The sequence below is a fragment of the Gadus morhua genome, chromosome 2 (assembly GCF_902167405.1).
Source record: "Gadus morhua chromosome 2, gadMor3.0, whole genome shotgun sequence".
In the NCBI taxonomy this organism is placed as follows: Eukaryota; Metazoa; Chordata; class Actinopteri; order Gadiformes; family Gadidae; genus Gadus; species Gadus morhua.
In genome coordinates, this window is record NC_044049.1 from 22,647,902 (window position 1) to 22,670,884 (window position 22,983).

Consider the following 22,983-nt stretch of genomic DNA (forward strand, 5'->3'; position numbering starts at 1 on the left):
GTCCTAAAATATTGCATTTCCCATTCAGATAATAAAAGATTAATAAAGATCATACACATTATTGAAGATTATTCAAGGAAAAAGTAAATTTCTCGCTAGAAAATGTCATTAGAAACACGTTTAATGGTGAATCTGTCAAACAAATCAATAGAATATAGTTGCATAACGTGACGGCATCACCGTTGATAGACATTGATTTCCTTTCGTCGATATCCGACGGTGAGGGAAATTGACGCCAGGGATCCTTGGCCATGCGTCACACATTTGACGAGTAGGGAGGGAGACTGTGTTGACCCTAGTCCTTCTCTATTTGTTTCTTCATAACGGTTTGGGATAGCGAGGCGTCCTTAGGGGTTATGTGAAGTTAAATAGTTCCAGAACCAGTTTGCAGAGGGAAATTATTTTTGGGTGGGTCTATGCTGGTTTAAGCCCCGCCTTTACAACACAGATAGTGGAAGACAGCCTGAAGGAGGTTCAGATAGGATCCTGAGGAGAGTCCCACAGCCGCAGATGAACCATGGCTCTCAACGTTCCAGGAGTGGTGGTGATGGTCTTCTTCTACCTGATGGTCCTTGGAACCGGTATCTGGGCCTCTTTCAAATCCAAGAGGGAGAGCAAGAAGAGTTCGGCGGACCAGGTGGAGATGACCTTGCTGGGCAACCGAGGGATCCACCTGGTGGTGGGCATGTTCACCATGACAGGTGGGTCATCACTCCACTACTCACTTCTCCGTCCTGGGAATACGTTTTATTTGGAATGAAAGTGTATGCCTTTGTTAACATGAACACAATTAGTTAAGGATTACTAGACGGTAAGTTAACTGTTAATCAGCTTCTCGTTTATACTTGGTACTGCATTTACCAATGGTAATTCATTGTTAATAATGTACCCTTATTGTTTACATTTACACAGTGGCGGCTGGTGAATTTTATTATAGGGGGGGCAGAAAGTTTGTAAACCAAACACCTGTAGGGGGGTCCGGGGCCCTCCTCCCCCCGTATAATTTTTTGTGTTTTTCATATAAAAACGAAGCATTCTGGTGCATTCTGACAAAATAATAAAGACAAAATAGAACATTTCCTTACAAAGACGAATGGAGCCGGGGAATTAAGTTTTTACTTAATTTATTTGCCTTGTAGAATTCAGGAAGATTAAAAGTGCAAATACATCAATAATAATTGGGAATTACCGGTATACACAAGTTAACATTCTCTTTCTGTCTTTATCTGTATGTGTGTTTGGGAGAGAGTGAGAGTGAGAGAATGTGATTCTAAAAGGGGTGAGTGTGTTACGGACAATCTAATGTGTTGGTAATAATTATTTATTTTTGTTTTAATAATAAAAAAACACAAGATCGTATAATTACCGTGCAGCCTATTTATTCTAACGATTGCAGAGGATGGAGAAATGAACTTCGCTCACTGACTAGTTGGTAAAAGCAGGTCTGCAATCTCGCACTAGACATGGAAGTGACACCATCACTCCGAACCATCATACGTTTTACTAAAATTATTCGAAACAAATGTGTGTTGTAGAACGAATAACTATTTCGATGCTGTGTTATAAGGATTTTGAGGCTACGAATATATACATCGTATATAGGCTCCACAACAGTAATTTGTCTGAAAAAAAAGGGGAGATATCCACATAATTACGGTATATATTAACATCAACTGATATTAAGTGCAATATTTTGTTTATTTAATCTGTGCATCTATGGGTCTGTGTGTGTGTTTATCTATACGGGTGGTTCATATTTTGTGCGTGTCTGTGTGCAAATCCTATAGCTACGTGGATCGGCGGGGGCTTCTTCTTCAGTTTGGCTGAGGCAGCCTACAACCCCTCACTAGGAGTCCAGGAGGTGATCCTCATGGTCATCGCAAATATCACTGGCTTCATTGTCTGTAAGAGCCTGAATTAATGATCTATAAGAGCCTTGATTAATTATCTGTAAGAGCATTAATTTATGATCCATTATATCCTTAATTAAATATCTGTAAGAGCCTTAATTATCTATAGAAGCCATAATTCAATATCTGTAATAGCCTTGATTCATGATCCATTATAACCTTTATTCGTTATCTGTAAGACCCTTATTTCATCACTGTAAGAGCCTTAACTTATTATCTGTATATGCCTTAGTTCATCAGCTGTAAAAGCCTTTATTCATAATCTGTAAGAGCATTAACCGATTATCTGCAAAAGGTCCCGTTACATTGAACACAATGTCATTTCATTCACATGAAAATTGAATATTTAAATATATATATATATACACACCTTAAATATTTTACTTTCTCTTCTCCAAGGTGGCACAGTGTTCACCAAGCCTATGAGGGACAGGAGATTTGTGACAATGCTAGATCCCTTCCACATTAAGTATGGAAAGGGAGTAGCATGCCCCTTCACAATATTGTCCCTCATCTCTGACCTCATCTGGTTGCCAACTACACTTATTCCCTTAGGTAAGTTGGATGAACCAGACATTCACAAAAACAGGGTAGTATATTCTATCAATGACACCCAATGGTCTTACTAGTCTAACCACATTTCTTTAATCAATGGTGTTTTTTACATGTGTCAACATTTTAAGTTGAGGAGATTCATGAAGGTATTAAAGGAGACATATTATGGTGTTTTCCCACCAAGTAAACATAGTATATGGGTTCCAGAAAACATGTATTTGAACCTGTTTCCTGGAAATAGCTTTTAGGGAAAAAAATCTCGCCTACCACTATTCCCCTCTGTTTCAGTCCCTTCAGAATGCGCTGTTTCTGGTGTCTGTAGCTTTAATGCAAATAAGCTGCTGCCCATTGACCAATGAGCTGTCAGAGTGAACCACAGCATGGAAGAGAGGTGATTGTTGCCGTTTGCGGACTCCTGGAGCTCTATATGTATGTAATACAATATGATATAATAATATTATATAATATATAGGTATTTATTAGTGCTCTCAGTTAAACGCGTTATTAACGGCGTTAACGCAAACCAATTTTAACTGCGTTAATTTTTTTATTGCGCGATTAACGCAATTTATTTATTTATTAATATTGGATTAATTATTATTCTTTTTAATTCTTTTTCCTTTGGCTCAAAACAAAGAAGCAGTAGCCTGACTGCTATGTTCAAGGCAGTATGTTTGTATGTTCATCGTTTAATTGCACTATAGGCTTTTTTTTTGTATCGTCCTGTTTTGATCAGTATATGCCAATGTTGTTATCAATAAAAAAACATTTGCATAAGGCAAGCTGATGCACTTCTCCATGTTGATAAGAGCATTAAAATTAGAAAAATTTATGGGACAAAGAAATCAAGGGATATTTAGCAGAGGATGAAATTATGAATCATAAAGACTGCGTCTGACGTCTCTGGTACTTCCACAACAAGTAAAGACTCGTAGTGGGGATTATCTCGGCCATGGTTGAGAAGAATTGGGGGAAAGTGATTTTGGCCTTGATTCTCTGAAGTCCACATTGAACCGCGACATGGAGGAAAAAGGGATTGTACTCCGGGAGCTGAGCTGCCGGACTGCCGCCGAGCTCCCCGCGCCGGAGCACTAGTCCAGCCCCCGGAGTACACCCGCCGGAGGTGCCGGACTGCTGCCGGTAGTTCATGTCCCGGAGTACATCCGCTGGACTGGAGCTGCACTTCAGCCCCCGGAGTACACCCGCCGGAGCTGCCGGACTGTAAGCCGAAGCTTCAGAGGCAGTTCAGCTTCCGGATTACACCCGCCGGACTGCAGGTGTACTCCGGGGGGGGGGGAAGTGGGAGGTAATATTCAAATGTGTTCTTCGTACGTAGGAGGGTGCGCCGAAACTGACTCGCTCGTTTGGTAACTGTAGCAGGGTACTTTCAGAAATGCATATCTCCCTCAAAAAATCATGCATGGACTTTTTTTCAAAGTTTGAATGCGTGTGGGAGCACCAGAGACCAAAACACCCCAAATCCCAGGAAAAGTGTTGTTTTCATAATATGTCCCCTTTAATGTATATTTCTCCCCTCTCATTTCAAAAGAGTCCTGTAATCACGTGCATGTATCGGGCTAGGCTCATGTGCGGGAGACGATGGTCCTGGGTGGTGTCAATTTTTTGATATCTTTCCCAAATGCTCTCCTCAATAAACATTCAGCTACATTTTCTTCATTCATACTTACGTATGATCTCCAAGAAATTGCCGTGATAAACTTTGAAGCCTTGAAGCATGTATGTAGCATCATTCCTTGACCTTTGACTCAGTCCTCTTTTGCCAAACACTTTCACAACATCCACCATACGCTCTAGAACCTAGCTATTTCTGGAGGAAGCCTCGGGCCACCTCTGACTAACCAGAGACAGGCGTTGGTCAGGGCGATGGTGTGTTCTCGCCCGGCCGGTGGTCCACCTCCTCCTTTAAGGCAAGGAACCACCTCGTCACCCTGGCGTTGATGTACCGTATTGGTCCGAATGACGACCCTGATTATAAGACGACCCACCCATTTTTCAACACAAACATTTAGAAAAAAAGATTTGCAGACCAGATTTGCAGAACAGAACTTAATTTTATTTTGAAATAACAATATTAAAAAACAGTGAATTAAACACTTGTTATATTAATGACAATAATAATAAACACAGGCTGGTTGTTAAGGACGCTGGACTACTTCTTCCCGGAACCAATTTTTGGTGCCATCTGGGGCCGCGAATGTGTATTGACATTTAAAGGGAGAGGCGATGGAGAGAAGCTGCTCTCTGAATAATAGACCCTGAATATAAGACAACCCGACTTTTTCGGACCTATTTCGAGGGGATAAAAGGCCGTCTTATATTCGGACCAATACGGTACTTGGCGTTGGCCATCCACGAGAGTAAATTCACACCCAAGGACGTAGTAGCGGAGCTTGTCCAGGGCCCATTTTATGGCCAGGGAAGCGGTCAAAGGACACAATTAACCTACCATAGTCAGAGAATGGAGTCCCACAGAACCTGTCCTAGCATTCGCTGACCCAGCAAACCCCTATGTGTTACACATAAAGTAGATGCAAATTTCAAAGGCCTAGCAGCTGTGAGCAACCGAGAGCACTCAGTAGGGCTGAGGCCAGTCGCCTTTGCTAGCAGGAAGCCAAATTCCTTGGAGAAGAACTATCTAGTGCATCGGCTCGGATTCCTGGCACTCGAATGGGCTTTGCTCTATAAATATCATGATTATCTGTATGGAGCAAGTTTTATTTTATGGTTTTATTGTAAAGCCCTTTGAGACTGTACCGGTGATTAAGGGGTATACAAATACAATTGAATTGAACTCTATTGAATTATTGTGAGGACGGATAAAGAAAACCTAACATATATCTTCACAACTGCCAAGCTATATGCAACTGGTCATCTTTTGCTTGAGGTGCTCTCGACATATAACTTCACCCAAGTGTGATCACAAAAGCTGTGATCTCTTTAAGCCAAAGCTAGAGCGCATGACGTCATCACACTCTTGCCTCAATGGAAGCCACAGTTAGCTCTCATGCGGTAGTTCTCATGCGCATGCGACTAATTGGCTAATACTGTTCAGGTAATCACGTAACACACAAGACAACCTACAGCACACAACCATTCTAGGGTAAAGTTATTTCAGGATACATTTCCATTGAATGATTTCCCTCGACCTGACCTGCTTCCTATTTGTGTTCTCTTGTATTCCCAGGTGCTGTCATGAGCGTTATTCTGGATATATCCTACACAGTGAGCATCTGGATCTCTGCTGCCGTAGCCATCACCTACACCCTGCTGGGGGGTCTCTACTCTGTGGCCTACACAGACGTCATTCAACTCATCCTCATGTTCTTCAGCGCAGTAGGTCAAAAAGAGAAACACCCATTTCATTTTGTCCTAATAAATCTACCAATGTCCATACACTCTTTACACTCACACAGACCGGATTGACTTTACCTGGGCTCTCCTGCAAATCCTCACTTTTTTTTTGCATAATTTTTAAAGATCCCATGGCATGAAAATCTCACTTTATGAGTTTTTCTAACATTAATATGAATTCCCGTAACCTGACTATGGTACCCCAGTAGCTAGAAACGGCGTTAGGTGTAAAACAAGCACTAGGTTTCCTGCTCTGCCGTTGGAAAAACAACGCTCAGACGAGCAAAATGGAATTTTCCCCGCATGTCGTCATACAGAGAAATGTTACCTCCCCTTCTCTGCTTTGCCCCCCCGGAGATTTTGGCCCGATGATGAGACAATGAGCTAAGACTGTTCGTAGTGGGGGTTATCTCAGCCATGGTTGAGAAGGAATTTGGGGTAAGAAAATTTGGCTTTTACTCACTGAAGTACAGGAACCGCGACATGGAGGAGAAAGGGATTGTTGCCCGCGATTGACTCGCGCTGGAGACACCAACGCCGCGAGGCACGCTGCCCGCTTCGAGGTGGTGGTGCCTCGTAAGCGGGCAGCGGGGCTCCCGTGGGAGACAATCGCGGGCAACAATCCGTTTCTCCTCCATGTCTGCTCCTCTACTTCAAATTGATGTTGAAGTGGAAGTGGAAGAATCAGAGATGTCGGAGAACCCGTCGCAGCCATTTGAGATTTATAATGGGCGCACACAGCTTTTGGGCGTGATAATATGTATTATACGATATAGATATCTATGTATAATATGATACCATTTAAACGTAAAGCTCCAGGACTGTAACGCAAGTGTTGTACACTTCTTCGTTATTTGGATAACCGTTCTGCTGTTGGTGTTATGGCGCATAACACGTTGGGTTCTCTGACGTCTCTGGTATTTCCACAACGAGACTTGTAGTGGGGGTTATCTCAGCCATGGTCGAGAAGGAATTGGGGGGGAAGGAACTTTGGCTTTGACACCCTGATGTAAATGAACCACGACATGGAGGAGAAAGGCATTGTTACCCGCGATTGTCTCCCGCCGGAGCCCCGCTTCCCGCTGCCCTCCGCCGCGAGGCACCACTGCCGCCTGCTTCTGAGGCTGTAGTGCCTCGTCAGCGAGGAAACGGGGCTCCAGCGGAAGACAATCGCGGGCAACAATCCCCTTTCTCCTCCATGTCGTGGTTCAGTCTACTTCCGATTGATGTTGAAGTGGAATTGGAAGAACCAGAGACGTCGGAGAACCCGACCCAGTCGTTTGACATTCATAATATCGTCTTGAGGCGCACACAGCTTTTGGCCGTGATAATATATATATTTGTAGGGGTGTAACGGTACACAAAAATCTCGGTTCGGTACGTACCTCGGTTTTGAGGTCACGGTTCGGTTCATTTTCGGTACAGTAAGAAATCAAAATGCTAAATATAAATGTGCTTCATAACATGTGCTTCAAGTTGTTCATAACACACTTTTGTGCTTTTTACAATAGGAACATTAGACGATACAAAACTAGAATTCTGCTAAAAAATATAAAGATTCTGAAATGTAGAAATAAAAATAAATAACATTGGCTCACTGTTTTTTTAAGAAATATATGATCAAATGTGCAACAATGAACAATTGCAACACTAAACAGTATCAAGTTCTTGCTCAGATTAAATAACATGAATAAGGCTCAGACTGTTTCTTTAAAAACAAATCTTTTCTCAATCTAATGTGCAACAATGAACAATTGCAACACTAAACAGTTTCAAGTTGTTGCTCAGATAAATTTTTACTCCCCCCCCCAATCTTTAGCCCTGATGACTTTCACTCAATCGTAATGTTTTTTGCCAGAAAAATCTCCTTATCCACATTATCTGCAGGATAATAATACCAAAAATGTGAGTGTACAGACGATGTTACTCCCGTATACCACAATGCAATGCGGTCGTCTTTTTCCGGAGGAGAAGAAGAAGCTGAATATCCGCGATAACGAATATATTTAATGATGGAGTCTCCGGCTTTCGTTTAGAAGTGTCAACAATTTATTTGGGATTTAACATAGAATATTTAACATTCAAAATTAATTTAATAAAAACTTGAACAAGGAAATGTAAGATTCAACATCAATACAACCTCCAGCTTTCCTCGTGAGGGCCCGGTTTGTTTACATGATGTGGGCGCATCTGTCTGCGTCACACAAATACCCGGCGCATTTACTGACGCAAATTACGTTTAGAAATGTTCAGCGTAGTGTCCGAAATCTCGTTTGTTCGTTCCCTCAATAGTGCACTATATCATGAACACTATATAGGGAATAGTGAGTGAGTGAATAGGGAACGATTTCGAACACAGCTACGGTGTGCGCAACTGTGCATGTGCGGCCGCAGCATGTTCAACACATGGTCCTCTACTTAATATGTCCGTATGGAAACTCGTTCGGTACGCCTCCGCACCGAACCGAGCACCCCGTACCGAAACGGTTCAATACAAATACATGTAACGTTACACCCCTAATTATTTGATATAGATATCTATGCATAATATGATATTATTTAGATATAGAGCTCCAGGATTCCCGCCAGAGCACGCAGAGCATTATATAATATTTACAGAACACGGCCAAAGGCTGTGTGCGCCTCGTCATTGCGATCTATCCACTGTAAACAGAGCGCATGGTACCGTGGCTGCAAGCTGCTAAGGGCCACACCCCCACCCTCCTCCTTGACCCGCCTCTCTCCTTGCATTAAAGCTAGAGACACCGAAACGGCGCGTTTGGGGAAAGCTCAATGTGCGACTGCCTTGTATTGGCTGTAATTCTGCACCTCGGCTGAATTTCGGGAACGTCTTCAAATACTGTGTTAGGGGCCCACTAATACCTATATTAAAGCATCCATAAAGTAGCATGCCATGGGACCTTTAAACTGCGTCATGGAAATGGGCTATTTCTAGATGGACTGCCCTACCAGACCGACAGGTAAAGATTACTCCATAATGCTTTAAAAGGCCTCGTCCCCTCTTATGTCTATTGGCCTGAAGTAATCAACACCAACATAATGTCTTTAGGCAAGTCAAACATTTTCTGATTACCCAGAGCCGATTAGAGACGTCTGTATGTTACACAATGTGATATGATGATGCAAGGGAGTTTGCACAGGGGATCCAATATCTTTGCTGCAGCTGAGACGTCATGTCGTTTTTCCACTGTGTCCTACTTGTTGACGGATGTTTTTGAGTAACAATGTGATGGTCTTTCGGCAAGATTGCTTGATACTTGGTCTCCTCTGGCATGGACAATAGGCTTAACCTTCCGTCCTAGGTCTGACCTAAGCTTGAACTTTTCTTCTTGACAGTAAGTTCTCTCTTTAGTAGTGCACCTTCTTCCTTGAATCCTTGCTACTGATATAGAAGCGTACAATATCAGACTTAGCTTTTCTAATTTAATCTACTGACAGATTGGATGCTGTGAGTGAGGTGATAGTTAGGGGTCCGAGCAGCGAAGCTGCTTGGTTCCCTATTGTTTCTTTAACGTTTTTTTTTTTCCTCAAATTCTGTAAAAGTCATACTGCAGCCTATACCATAAGTCGAAAACTCTTGAAATGTCATAGCTCTTATTAGAGCTGTCGTCTTTTTAGGCTACAGCTCTAATAATGCTGTTCCAAGATGAGTAGTTGCGGGTTAGAACACTAGGGCTTTTGTGTTGTTCTTTTACTAATGTATTTACTAATCTATTATTTTTTATTTTAATCCTCCAGAATAATTGACATTGCTATTAGAGGTAAATTGGGCAACTCTTGTTCTGCCCATTGCTGAAAGACTGAGCCATTTCTCCAGCAATGACAACCTTGGAGAGGTTCAGCAGTTTGACCACGTGACGCTGAATCAGCTGGATAATCCTTGGTGTTGATTTATAACCACTGCTTGACATCTGATACTTCCCTGACGGCACTGTATCGATTGACAATGAATGTCTCTGAATCATTTGGTTTCATTCTTGATGTACTTTAAGTAAGTACTGTCAGTCTAGAATCCTGAACTGTCTAGTTAAATCTGTAGCTCTTTGGCTAACATTCATAGAGGTACAGATGGAATTCCCAATCATCTGACTGATGTCAGTTTTTCTCAGAACAGGTGCTTTTCCAGAGTACCACAACCTGGAGTAGGTTTGACTCAGGTTTAGTTTGACTCATCACCGAAACTGAGGCACCCGTGTCCACCTCCATTGACAGCTCTATTCCATTTATTTTCAGCGTTAGCCTGATCGGGTCTGCCCGGGGTTCACTGAGGAATTTGAATAAATGAACATCGCAAAACTCTTACTATCCTTTTTATTGCATATTGGAACAATGTTTGGCAATGAAAAATCCACTTCAAGGATCAGTTTATAAGATGCGCTACATTTGTGGTCAAGCTGTCTCTCTTAACAAAAATTGTATTATCTGCCGGTCTGTTGTATTGTGTGGGTCTACAGTGATAGTTTGTTATTTTGTGTATTTCTACAGTGGCTGTGTGTTCCCTTTGTGTTGATGAGCCCTGCCGCGTCTAGTGTCTCCAACACAACACTCGATCTCAACAGCACTGGTTACCCCCCGTGGGTCGGGACCTGGGAGGAAGACTCCCTTCTGATGAAGGGTGACACCTTTCTATTCTTGGTAAGCTGCAGGAACGAGCTCCTCCCAAACCCCAAAAACATTTATAATTTTGTACTACTGAAGTAACATGTTCTTAGGCCCTTTCACACTGGCAGAAAAAGTGTCCTGATATTTTTGCTCAAAAGTTGCAAACAAATGTGACTCAGATACGATCATTTTTCAGAATCGTTTCAACAGCACAAAATCAATCTGTTCTTTTAAATTCTGAAAGGGGCTATGTGGTCCTGAATCGAACTCGAAATGCACAAAAGGGGAGTCCTATTTTCCTCAGAAAAAATGTGTCCTGAAATGCCAAACAGCGCGTTTGCATTCAGCCTTTACTTGTGTTATTGTTGCATGTAATCATTTATTGGTTGTTGCTGAGCTGTGCACCCAGTGTGAAAGCTAACTAATCTTAAAGTGTTAATCAGCTGCAGGCTTCAGCTAACTTTCTGGCTCACGTTATTGTGTTCAAATGTTTCGGTTAATCAACTGAAGGCCTCTGCAAATATGGCAGTGGTTTACCGACCACATTGTTCAAGTGTGGAGTTAGATTTACGATGAAACAAGATGTAATGTAACTGCCGCAATACTGTTAATAACAGTTATTAAGTATTCTCTGACTTTTACTTGGCTCTGTTATGTGGAGGCCATCCCTATATGCTCAACTTGTTCCCAGTTCCACAGCTGGGGCTGTATGTAACACAAGGATATTGTGTCGGTCATGTTTTTACATGTGTGTTCAAGCTGTCTTCTTGGTTGTTTTTCCAAAGTCCAAGATTAGTGAATGCACCGCAAAGCCAATTAAAACATGGCCACTTTTTCTTTTTAAAAGATTTGAAAAATATATATTAATAATAATAATTCCATTTGTGTTATGAATAAATATAACACAAATGGAAACACCAAATTTCTGTCATGGCGTCTTGATAAACATGTTTGGAAACTTAAATATTGTGCCATTCATTGCTGAATGGTTGTCGATGTAGAAACTGAATCTTACTTACAAATTATATGTGTATTTTCTTTGAACAAGGGACTGAATTTTTTTTTTCAATCATTTGGTCCAGTTGGCATTATGGTTCTTATTAGTTATTTAGTCTAGAGGTGATGGGAAAAATTCCGGGTGCCAATGTAAATCATATTAAATTTCGTACTTCAATACCTACTCCGTTAAAAAGAAAGCTTGTTTAGTAACCTAGTAATCCACGTATTGACCAAGATGTACAACTATGTCTATCTGACGCTACCACTACAACCAAAGAACGAATAGCTGTCTTATGTTAGCCTGGCTATTGCCAGACCAAGCTCAATCTTAAATTGCACATTGATCTGGGGAAGCTGCTGTCATTTTCTTCAGCACAAGAGGCGTGATCAATGGGCCTAGTTCAAATGACTCTGTACACAATTGGCTTCTTGCCGTCGATACCCTGTCGTCATTGGGTTAAACCAGCCGTTAGCATGCCAGGGGGAAAAGCCAGCTTGGTGATTGGCTCCTGCGCAAATGTATCGGAAGCAGAAAGAAATGTATTGCTTTTCTCCAGACCCTTCTACAGGGCGAACTCCAATCGCCGGCAGAATGGGCGGTGCTACCCAGGCTAATCTTATGTATCATTAAGCATTATATGACAAACACCTAACAGTATCCCATCATCACTTATTATGATCCTCTTGTATGATCTGTATATCCTACATGTCCTGAGATGGATGGTTTGTTGTCTTCCAGGCTTTTGGGTTTTTAGCCAGTCAACCCGTTCATCAGAGGATCTTGTCCGCAAGTTCCTCCCTCACAGCTAAACTCAGCTGTTATGCTGCTGCCGTAGCCCTCGTCGTCTTTGCCATCCCTCCGGCGATAATTGGAGGAGTGGCTGTCATTGCAGGTAACTCCATTTTAGGCAGGGCAAGGCAAGGCAACTTTATTTATACAGCACTTTTCATAGACAAGGCAGACTCAAGTGCTTCACATATAAACATTGTCATACAATAAAATAAAAGATAAGTAAAAGAAAACATATGCAAAGAAATGAGTAAAATAGAAAGTGCAATGTATTTAAGATCAGATCAACAGTCTCTCTGGTACCCACGTCGGCACTCCAACCCGACCTAAAGGAATTTGGTACCCACGTCGGGACTCCAACCCGACCTAAAGGAACTTGGTACTTTCTCTGGGACTCCAACCCGGATTCTAGTCAATTTATATTCTAGGCTAGGACTCTATTCTAAGACTCTAACCCAGATTCTAGGACTCTAACCCAGACACACGTCGGAACTCTAACCACGAACCAAAGGCCTTATTCTGGGACTCCAACTCAGACAGACGTCGGGACTCTAACCCAGACAGAACTCAGGTCTTTCTCTGGGACTCCAACCCGACCTAAGGAACTTGGTACTTTCTCTGGGACTCCAACCCAGATTCTAGGACTCTAACCAACACAGAACTTGGGTCTCAAACCCTTATCCTTTCTCTCTGGTATCAGATCATGTATCTTTCTTGTAAAAATAGAAAATAAAGGGAAAGTTAAAAAGGCATTTTAGTAAGTAAAAGAAAACATATGCAAAGAAATGAGTAAAATAGAAAGTGCAATGTATTTAAGATCAGATCAACAGTCTCTCCGGTACCCACGTTGGGACTCCAATCCTACCTAAAGGAACTTGGTACTCTCTCTGGGACTCAGACCCGGACTCTATTCTAGGACTCTAACCCAGAAACACGTCGGGACTCTAACCACAAACCAAAGGCTTTATTCTGGGACTCCAACCCAGACACACGTCGGGACTCTAACCCAGACAGAACTCAGGTCTTTCTCTGGGACTCCAACCCGACCTATAGGAACTTGGTCCTTTCTCTGGGACTCCAACCAAGATTCTAGGACTCTAACCCAGACAGAACTTGGGTCTCAAACCCTTAACCTTTCTCTCTGGTATCAGATCATGTATCTTTCTGGTAAAAATAGAAAATAAAGGAAAAGTTAAAAAGGCATTTTAGTAATAAATTGGAAAATAAAGGCAAAGTTAATGTATTTAAGATTTAGCAGAAAGCTAAAGCAAACATAAAAGTCTTCAATCTTGTTTTAAAGGTGCTCAGAGTTGGGGCAAGTCTTAAATCCTCAGAGAGTTTATTCCAGCTATTTGTTGGATGGTAATTTAATCCTGCTTTCCCATCTTTTGTGTTTACTCTGGGGATGATTAACAGATTGGTCTCAGAAGATGTTAGTGTTCTAGAAGGCTTATGTATTGGAAGCATATCAGTTAAATATTTTGGGCCTAAACCATATAGGGATTTATAGGTTACCAACATGATTTTAAAATCAATTCACTGACCTACAGGAAGCCAATGTAAGGATTTAAGAATTGGTGTAATATTCTCAAATTTTTTGGTCTTTGTTAGAACCCTAGCAGCAGCATTCTGAACAAGCTGAAGCTTCCTTAGAGTTTGTTTTGGGACCTGTAGGGAGACCATTGCCGTAATCAAGCTTACTAGTGATAAAGGCATGTACAAGTTTTTGTAAGTCTTCGGTGGACATGAGCCCTCTAAGTCTTGCTACATTTTAAGGTGATAATATGCAGATTTTGTAACTGATTTGATGTGACTGTCTAAATGTTATCAGAATCCATGATAAACCCTAGATTTCTGGCTTTGATTGAGTTTTCAGAGACAGAGAATGAAGGTGTTGGGTTACTTTAAGCCGTTGGGTTACTTTATTTGGAGTTTCCGTTTTAGCACCTGTAACATGCTTGGCTCTGGCATGAACATAAACTGGGGAGGCCACACGCAGGGTAAAGGAATAACAATGATTTATTCAATACGATTGAACAGAAAATAAGGTAAAGTTAATGGGATGTGGTGTAAGTCAGTAATATGTGATGTAACCAAAAGTGTGGTGGGAGATCAGTCATGGAAACAACCAAACAAAAGCCTAAAGCCAGCAGAGGAGAGGACAGCGCCTGGGGTGTTGGCACGGCAGGTCTTTTCTACACTCCCCAATCAGCAGGGTCATTGCACGCACCTGAGACCTGCACACAAGAAAGGGAGTTGACAGAACAGGCAAGCAGCACAAATGGGCGGAGCCTTGAGAGACCCACCTGGGTCGTTACACACCAAATACAATTGTCTCTGTTTTGTCCTCATTTAGTTGAAGGAAATTTTGGCACATCCAGTCTTTCACTTGCTCAATGCACTGGCACAGCAGATCTGTGGGCCGATAGTAATTTGGTGATAGCGATACATAGATTTGCGTGTCATCAGCATAGCAAAGATGGTTAATATTGTTATTTTGCATGATGTGCCCTAGTTGGAGCATGTAGATAAAGAGGGTCCCAAGATCGAACCTTGTGGGTCTCCACATGTGACGTTGTTTGATTCTGATACAAAGTCGCCAATGGAAACACATTCGTTCCTATTTTATAGGTAGGACCTGAACCAATTTAAGACTGTGCCTGAAAGCCCCACCCAGTTTTCTAACCTGTCCAAAAGTATTGTATGGTCTACAGTGTTGAACGCAGCACTGAGGTCTAGTAGCATTAGCATTGAGGTTTTGCCAGAGTCTGTGTTAAGACGGATGTTGTTTACAACTTTAATAAGGGTGGTCTCAGTGCTGTGCAGGGGTCGAAATCCTGATTGGAAGGTGTCATAGCAACCAGTTGATGCCAGGAAATGATTAAGTTGCTGGAGGACAACTTTCTCAATGATTTTACTTATGAAGGGTAGATTTGATATTGGTCTATAGTTGTTAATAATAGAGGTATCTAGGCTCCGCTTTTTTAAAAGGGGTTTAATAACTGCAGTTTTCAGGGATTTTGGGAAGTTGCCTGACTGGAGAGAGTTGTTAACTATCTGCAATACGTCTATTGCTAGGCTGTCAAAAACATTCTTAAAGAGGTTGGTAGGTAAAGTATCAAGGCAACAGGTGGATGGCTTTAGTTGTGTCACAGTTTCCACAAGAGTTTTAGAGTCTATAACATTAAAGCATGCCATCCCTGCCACATTACTTTTGCCTGAACAGGGTGGTAGTCCAACATTTTTGTTTGAAGTGGAGATATTTGTAGCGCGTCTGATGCCTTTCAATTTATCAGTATAAAAAGCTGCAAACTCATTGCATTTCTGTGTGGAATGGAGATCAGGTGGAATTTGTATTGGGGGGTTGGTCAGTCTGTCAACAGTTGCAAATAGGGTTTTTGCATTATTAGTAGGGGTGTGACAATACACTCAGCTCACGAGACGAGACGAGACACGATATTCGGTTCACGAGAACGAGACGAGACGAGATTTTAAGAAAACTATACAATGACAAAATATATGACTGGACCAACAGACTTTTATTTAACCGATTTGCACAAGCATTTTGAAATGTTTTATTATAACTCTTTACATGCATGAGATTGAAACTAAAACTAAAATTTATAAAAGTTGGAGTAAAATAAATTTAATTAAATAATTCTCTTTTATTCAAGTGCAAACAATATTATGTGCGAAATCAAATCAAAGTTCTACTCCATCAATAGAGAGTGCAAATAGTGCAAACAGAGTCTGACCAAGTATGTCACTGACAACTTGGTATTGTCCGTGTCTTATCAGTCACTCTACTGCCATTCATAATTTCCACCGGGTACCCAAAATGTTGCCAAACAAATGATTTAAAAGTGGCGGGGGCATCTTCGACGGTAATACGGGTATTTTCCGACGTCATTCTGGCTGCCTATGGCTGCTTCCCCCATGGCTTCCCCTCCTTCTCCTCCTCTTCTTCTCTTCCTTCTCCTTCGTTAAGTTCTGGCAGGCTAGACGTAGCAAAGGCGCATTACTGCCCCTACAGGCCACAAATAGAAGTTTGGATAGCTCACAAATCTCGCGAGACAGATTTTTAACGCGACGGGTAATATCGTCGAGTTTAATCTCGCGAGATCTCGTGGCACGAGATCTCGTCACACCCCTAATTATTAGTATTGGTTTTAATGATATTGGAGAAAAATGTTTCTCTAGCACTTTTTAAGTCTAAATTGTAGGCACGGAGGCTCTCTTTATAGATATCATGGTGAATATGAAGTTTTGTTTTACGCCAGATGCGTTCAACCTTCCTGCATTCTTTTTTCTGTGCTGTTACAGAAGCAGCTTTTCTCCAGGGTGCCTTTTAGCTTCCAGAAATCGTTTTAACCTTATAAGGTGCAATGACATCTATGACTTTCAATATTTTCTAATTAAAGTTTTCTACAAGATCTTCAGCAGAACATGGGTTGAGAGTTGATAGCAAGGAGATGGCCTTTATAAAAAGTATATTAGATTCTTCATTGATATACCGTTTTTGGACAGTATTTGATTTTGTCTGTATGTCGGGAATAAAATATATATTAAAGAAAACACAAAAGTGGTCAGACAAGGAAGGATCAGTCACAGAGAGATCATAAGAACATTGAGGCCCTTTGGGATAACCAGGTCTAGAGTGTGCCCCTTACAATGAGTAGCCTCTTTCACATGTTGAGACAGTTCAAATGTGTCCAAAATGGTAAAAAGTTTTTTTGCACACTTGTCATTCAAATCATCAGTATGAAAATTGAAGTCATCAGTTATAACTACACAGTCAAAGTCTGTGGAAATGCTAGACAATAATTCTGTGAAGTCATCGAAATCATTTGCAGAGTATGTGGGTGGCCTGTAAATAATTAATAGGAGAACTCTGGGGGAGCATTTCAATACAGCACAAAGGTATTTGAATGATGGAAAATAACAACTGTTTCCCCTGAAAAACATCTTTAAATATAGCAGCAACCCCTCCACCTTTTTTTCCAGATCTGCATGCATCGAAAAAGTTATAGTTAGGAGGAGCTGTCTCTATCAGAACGGTTACACTGTTATTTTGTTCCAGACATGTTTCAGTTAAAAACATAAAATCCAGTTTAGAGGTGGTAATAAAATCATTAACTAGAAAGGATTTGTTATTCAGAGACCTAACATTAAGTAGACCCATCCTGATGGTGTTGTTGATAGGCTTTAAGGTTGTTTTTGGTTTGGAGGCAATAGGTATGAGATTTGTGAGGTTAGCAGTGTGTCTAAATTTCCCTTTGTTTACTCTCTTAGTGGTTACAGCAGGAATGCAAAAGTTGCCATGTTTTGACGAAGGCAACCTTGGGTTCAGCAGATTATGCGAAGCTCCCTTTATACTGTGTCTACGGCTGAACCCTTTTTTATCTCAGTAATACTCAGGACTACTATCAGTACAGGGGCTTCCTCCGCTTTGGTGTTATCAGCCTCGGCCATGCCGTGGCGATGCTATCATTGACACAGATGCAAGTTTGATGTCAGCATATTCCAGTTTCTTAAAATCAGCTGGAAAAGAGACAGTGGAGCTTGAGTTGTTGTTGTGGCTATGGGATGAGGCTGGAGGTCATCATCGATGGGGGAGTGCAGAGGATGGGGGAAGGTACGTTGTCCATGGTGACTGGCAGGCTGTTGTCTCTCTTCAAGGTCTGTGGTCGGTCTGCTATCTGTGTGTCAGATAGTGGCAGAGTAGATGCGTCGGGGAGGCTGTAGTCTCGCTTCTTCTCAACCTGTGCTCTGACTGTGGCCTGTGCGTCAGACCTTGGAGATTTGTGGGAGAGCGAGAAGAGAAGATGGTAGGAACACATGGTAGGAACATGCATGCACATGTAGACTATAAGACTAGTTCTGTTCCCATGTACCCTCCTTAACAAAAGTAAATATGCATTTGGATCAATATATACGGGGAAGGATAGTGTTCCAGCTACTAGGGTTTTAGTCCCCCAGCTGAGAGGTCCCGGGTTTGAAGCCTAATATCTGTAGCCTTCCTGCAGGCATCATGAGCAAGAGGACTAAGCTTCTGAATTACTGTTTTGTACTGTATTGACTGTACTGTACTTGTATCTGATCTTTGGATAAAAGCATCAAGTAGGCACAAAAAAATAACTGCCGCCAGTGGGAATCAACCCATTACCCTTGGAGTGTCCACACCCTTCCAATGGGGAGCACTGTGGGCTGACTTCCTGTGTGTGTTCCTCAGACTGGAACAAGACATCCTATGGGTCTCCTTCTCCGTTTGAGCGTGGTGATGGAGTAATTATCTTCCCCATCGCTCTGAACTACCTCACACCACCCTACATCGGCATCATCGGCATCAGTGCAGTGGCGGCCGCTGTGATGTCCTCAACTGACTCGGCCTTGCTCTCTGCTGCCTCCACCTTCTCCAACAACATCTACAAGAACATCCTGAGGCCCCAGGTGAGGCCCATCTTCATCTTTATAGACTTTTTAGACTAAGGGTTTGGTTTGTTTGAGACTAGTAATAAATGCGTGTCAGTTTCGTTTTGCCCAACCTAGAATTATTTTAAGATATTCAGAAAAGACGAAGGGAAAGAGGTGTGCAGAAAATAACTTCAATATTTTATCCAATGTGGTTGCAATTGTCTTTATCTTGGTTTCCCCATGGACTCGGGTTTCACCGGAGAAAATGGCATGTTTGACGGTGCCAGAACGGGAACTTTGAGCTAATGGTGGCTAATGTTCCCCTCTCTTTCTAGGCATCACAAAGAGAGATGCAGTGGGTGATCCGTGCTGTTGTGCTAGTTATGGGCGTTGCAGGAACTTCACTCACCTTTACCAAAAAGGGGACGCTTGTGATGTGGTACATCGGAGCATCAATGACCTACAACTTCCTGTTACCTCAACTGATCTGTGTGCTTTTCTTGGACAAGGCAAATGGTTACGGGTCTCTCACAGGCTTTGTGGTGAGTTTGGTCTTGAGATTGTTGTGTGGATGGCCCAGCTTGGGGATCCCGGCGGTTCTCCATCTCCCAGGCGGCTCCTTCGAGGATGGGGTTCACGTCCAGCGCTTCCCGGTCAATACTCTGTGTGTGCTGTGCTCCTTGGCCTGCATCCTGACTTTCTCCTACCTGACAGCTCTACTTTTTGACCAAGGCATAATCCCTGAGGCATGGGATGTGCTCAATTTCCTTAAGCTGCCCAGAAAGTTACCAAGTTTGGGGGCTTCCAACGAAGACAAGAAGCGGAGGTTGGAGGAAAAAGACCCTCAACGAGATCCCTCAGAGCCAATGATGAACACAACATGTTAGAAGGGAACATGTCTGTATGTTTAAATTACAGTTTGTGTGTGGCTTTGTATTGTAAAATACAAAATATGAATACACTTTAATAACATTGTTTTGTACTTCGAATTTATGAATGTTCACAGGATTTCACTAGAACAAGCTGTATAGTAAACTAGAGCTTCATCTTTCTTAAAAATGTAATGGAAGAATATGTAAGGGATAATGTATAGAACGCCGGTCATTATCGAGAAAATAAGCCCCGACAGCGCAAACAGGACACCGACGCGAAGCGGAGGTGTCTTGCTTCGCCATGAAGGGGCTTATTTTTCGATAATGACCGGCGAAGTTCTATACATTATCCTGCTTATTACACGGCTACTTCCCCAAATGAAACAATTTATTTACAATGTATTTGTTACCAGCATTCATAGTGTTGATCAGCAGAGAAATAGTCCGCCCAAGACGTTGACGTCGTCGCTTAGCAACCGACAGCGCTTGGGTTGATACATATGCCGCTTATTACATTGACAAGTTACCGGAGTACGTGTGGAGTGATACCAAAGGCAAAAAGTAATTTTGTTCACCTTGACAGCGGTCATTATTCATCCGTTGCCAATGAATTATCAAAAAATAATTGACCGCCGGAAGTTGTGAAGTGCCCATGCAAGTGAACGGAACGTTGAAAAAACCTGTGTAATAATTAAGCAATAGATCACGCAGGCTGTGGTATGTGCTCATTATACCACTGTTAAAGGCCCACTATGCAACTTCGGGCATTTCTTCGCTGTTTTCTTGGTTTTGGCACACACATTTCTCTACACAGCGCCCCCTACAGCTTCGTAGTAGATATTTCACAACACTGTCGTAACAACTCGTTGACGACCCTTCCCCATGCACTTCTACGCGAGCCATGTGCATTTGTTTTCAAAGAAGCCGGCGAATGCGTGGAGCCATGTCCGAAGTAGATGTTCATAAAGTGTAGGCAAGGTTATACATTTTTAAAAGGGTGTATTTGTATTGCAATAAACATAAATCCATCCTTTTTTATAGTTGACGGGGAGAATTTATATCCTTGATTATAATTGTTTTATCTTAGGTTGAACAGAACAATCAGTAGCCGCGTTTACATGGACACATCTGTTCCGCATAGATTTCTATGCGGAACAGAAAATGATCATGTATACGCCTCATTCGGAATACAATTATCTGTTCGGCATAGATTCTATGCCGAATAGAAGTGGTGGTGTAGTCCGTTTTAATCGACATGTATACACTTATTCCGAATAGATTGGGGTTTAACTTAGAGAAGCCGCAGTAGTTCGCCATTGGTCCACTGAGCTCCGTCGGTACTTTTAAGCACACCGAACTTCACCGCTGTCAAGGAAAGTGGATTTATTGCCTGATTCACGTCTTTGTTATCACTCCGTAAAAGTAGTCCGGTAAGCGTGTCCGGTTGCTTAGCGACGGGACATGGGTGTTTATTAATGACGTGTCCGCGCACGTCCGAAATAACTGTAAATTAGTAGGCTACTACTAGCACTTTTGCAGGCTGAACGTTAAAATACTTCTTAACTTAGAGAGATGGCATCTGCAGTAGTGCGCAATTGGACCTTCAAGGATTCCTGGTCACTAAATTCCCGTAAGACCACTCTCTCCCACCAGTCTTGGCTGCGGACTCGCATCCAAATTCCTCTTGTTTGCGGCGGAGCTTAGGGTAAATATAAAGATCTGACGAGAAATTGACGTTGCTGCGCTGTCCTGCTCCTTCTTAATTGAAGGAGCAGGCAGAGAAAAGCTCTCTCCTGCTGTGCTTTCATTAAAATCAAATTTAAAATCCCTGATAGTGATTAGACATCCATTATGTCGCCACCGGTCCAGAGATGTGTCAGGTGTGCGCGAGAGACATAACGGACACTTTTGTTACTGCCATGTATACAGTACATTCGGAAGACATTTTAGGAACAGATCTATGCCGCATAGAAATCTATGCGGATCAGATGTGCCATGTAAACGCGGCTAGTGTAAGAGGTTTGGCCAACATAATAATCTAAATAAACAAGAACCTGTATTCGGGGATTCAGTCTGTATCTGGGGGACGAGACAGACGAACAGCAAAACACCCATGGAAACAAAGGTGTTTATATGGTTGCAACCAAGCAAGCTAGAAACATACAGGGCTCACAACAAAACGGTCGAGAAAACAATTTTTACAGGGCTCACAACAAAATGGTTGAGCAAACACATTTGTACAGAGACTATCAACATCAAGAATACCACGAAGGCCACCCAAGGGTACTTTCAATTTCAAAAGCAACACGGCCGAGTCAGCGTCTGATTTGCAGTCTTCTTTTTCTTTCAGTTCACGCTATTCCTGAAAAGCTTGCCCAACGTTTACTCGTGTCTGGCCTCTCTACCGGTCAGTCTCCCTTTTCTCTTCTTTTGTTCTTCCGACATTGGGTTTCTCTGTCTCTTTTTAGTCGGCTGATCTATGATGAATATAACAATCCCTTAGTGACTTGTGTTTATATCGAGCCGGTTCCGTGTTTGGAGGTCTGTGCCGTAAAGCAATTCGTTACTTCGCGAGACCCGAGACTCCCGCGAGAGTGGGCGGCGGGTCGCCGGCAAAAACATATTCCTTTTCTCCGCCAAGATGCGCAAGGGTGAGTCAAAACAACGAACAATCGAACAAAAATGTATGATAGAACCATCGCAATGACTCTTAGCCTGTTATATTAAGGTAAATCAAGCCAAAAAAGTTGCATAGTTCCCCTTTCACTCGTGTCTGATCTCTTTTCTGGTACATTCTTCTTTTGTTTCACCGACGGTCGCCTCTTGGGTCCCTTATCAGTCGATTTATCCATGATGAATGCAACAATTGCCTCGCAACCGGCTGTTTATATCTAGCCAGTGCCATGTTTGGGTGTGTGTCTGTGCCGTAAAGCATTTTCGAAACTACAATCTGACTACATTTTCGAGGATATCCGCTGCGTCACATCCGGATTGTGTCGGTCCGAACAGAGCAAGTTGCATATGCACTTTTTCACTGGAGAGGCGACATGGGTAAATGACACACCCACCAATCGACCCAGAAATGGATGCAGAACCATCAGCATAACTCTCAACCTGCATACTTAATGTAATTTTGGCTAAAAAAGTTGCATAGTGGGCCTTTAAGGGGTGTTGTCCGGCCCCGACGCGCAGCGGAGGGCCGGCGACCCCCTTCACAGTGGTATAATGAGCACATGCCACTGACTGAAGTGATCTATTGCTTTTATACAACGGTTACTGTTATGGCGAAACGAAATTCATAGACACACTACATTTAAAAAGAAACAAAGAAACTCAAAGTAGCCGTTTTGTTAAAGAATACAAAAAAGTAGTCCCTCCTGGCTGCCGCTATGCATCGACGGTCGCTATGCAACACACTTTAGCGTCCCTCCGAGAGAAGGCTCCGATA

General features: G+C 42.3%; 1 protein-coding gene and 1 long non-coding RNA gene across 3 annotated transcripts; both read left to right on the plus strand.

The window, feature by feature from the left end:
• Nucleotides 1–297: 297 nt before the first annotated feature.
• LOC115535687 (high-affinity choline transporter 1) lies at nt 298–19,638 on the plus strand. Of its 2 annotated transcripts, XM_030347098.1 has the most exons (8): nt 301–701; nt 1,788–1,904; nt 2,310–2,465; nt 5,671–5,819; nt 10,344–10,493; nt 12,199–12,352; nt 18,482–18,699; nt 18,999–19,638. In XM_030347098.1, exons 1-8 carry the CDS (start codon nt 518–520, stop codon nt 19,548–19,550), a joined length of 1,680 nt encoding a protein of 559 aa, XP_030202958.1. In that variant the 5' UTR covers nt 301–517; the 3' UTR covers nt 19,551–19,638. The 2 variants fall into 2 exon arrangements, with proteins under 2 accessions (XP_030202966.1, XP_030202958.1); XM_030347106.1 differs by lacking the exons at nt 1,788–1,904; nt 2,310–2,465 and having other exon boundaries at nt 298–701.
• LOC115535700 (uncharacterized) lies at nt 8,730–10,157 on the plus strand. Its single transcript, XR_003974546.1, has 2 exons — nt 8,730–9,193; nt 9,597–10,157. It is a non-coding gene; the product is annotated as an uncharacterized LOC115535700 (long non-coding RNA).
• Nucleotides 19,639–22,983: the final 3,345 nt, after the last annotated feature.

Coding starts and splice junctions, on each gene's coding strand:
- LOC115535687 (XM_030347098.1), top strand. CDS start 518: ATGGCTCTCAACGTTCCAGGAGTGGTGGTGATGGTCTTCTTCTACCTG. Junction 702..1,787: donor GGGCATGTTCACCATGACAG/GTGGGTCATCAC, acceptor CAAATCCTATAG/CTACGTGGATCGGCGGGGGC. Junction 5,820..10,343: donor TCCTCATGTTCTTCAGCGCA/GTAGGTCAAAAA, acceptor GTATTTCTACAG/TGGCTGTGTGTTCCCTTTGT.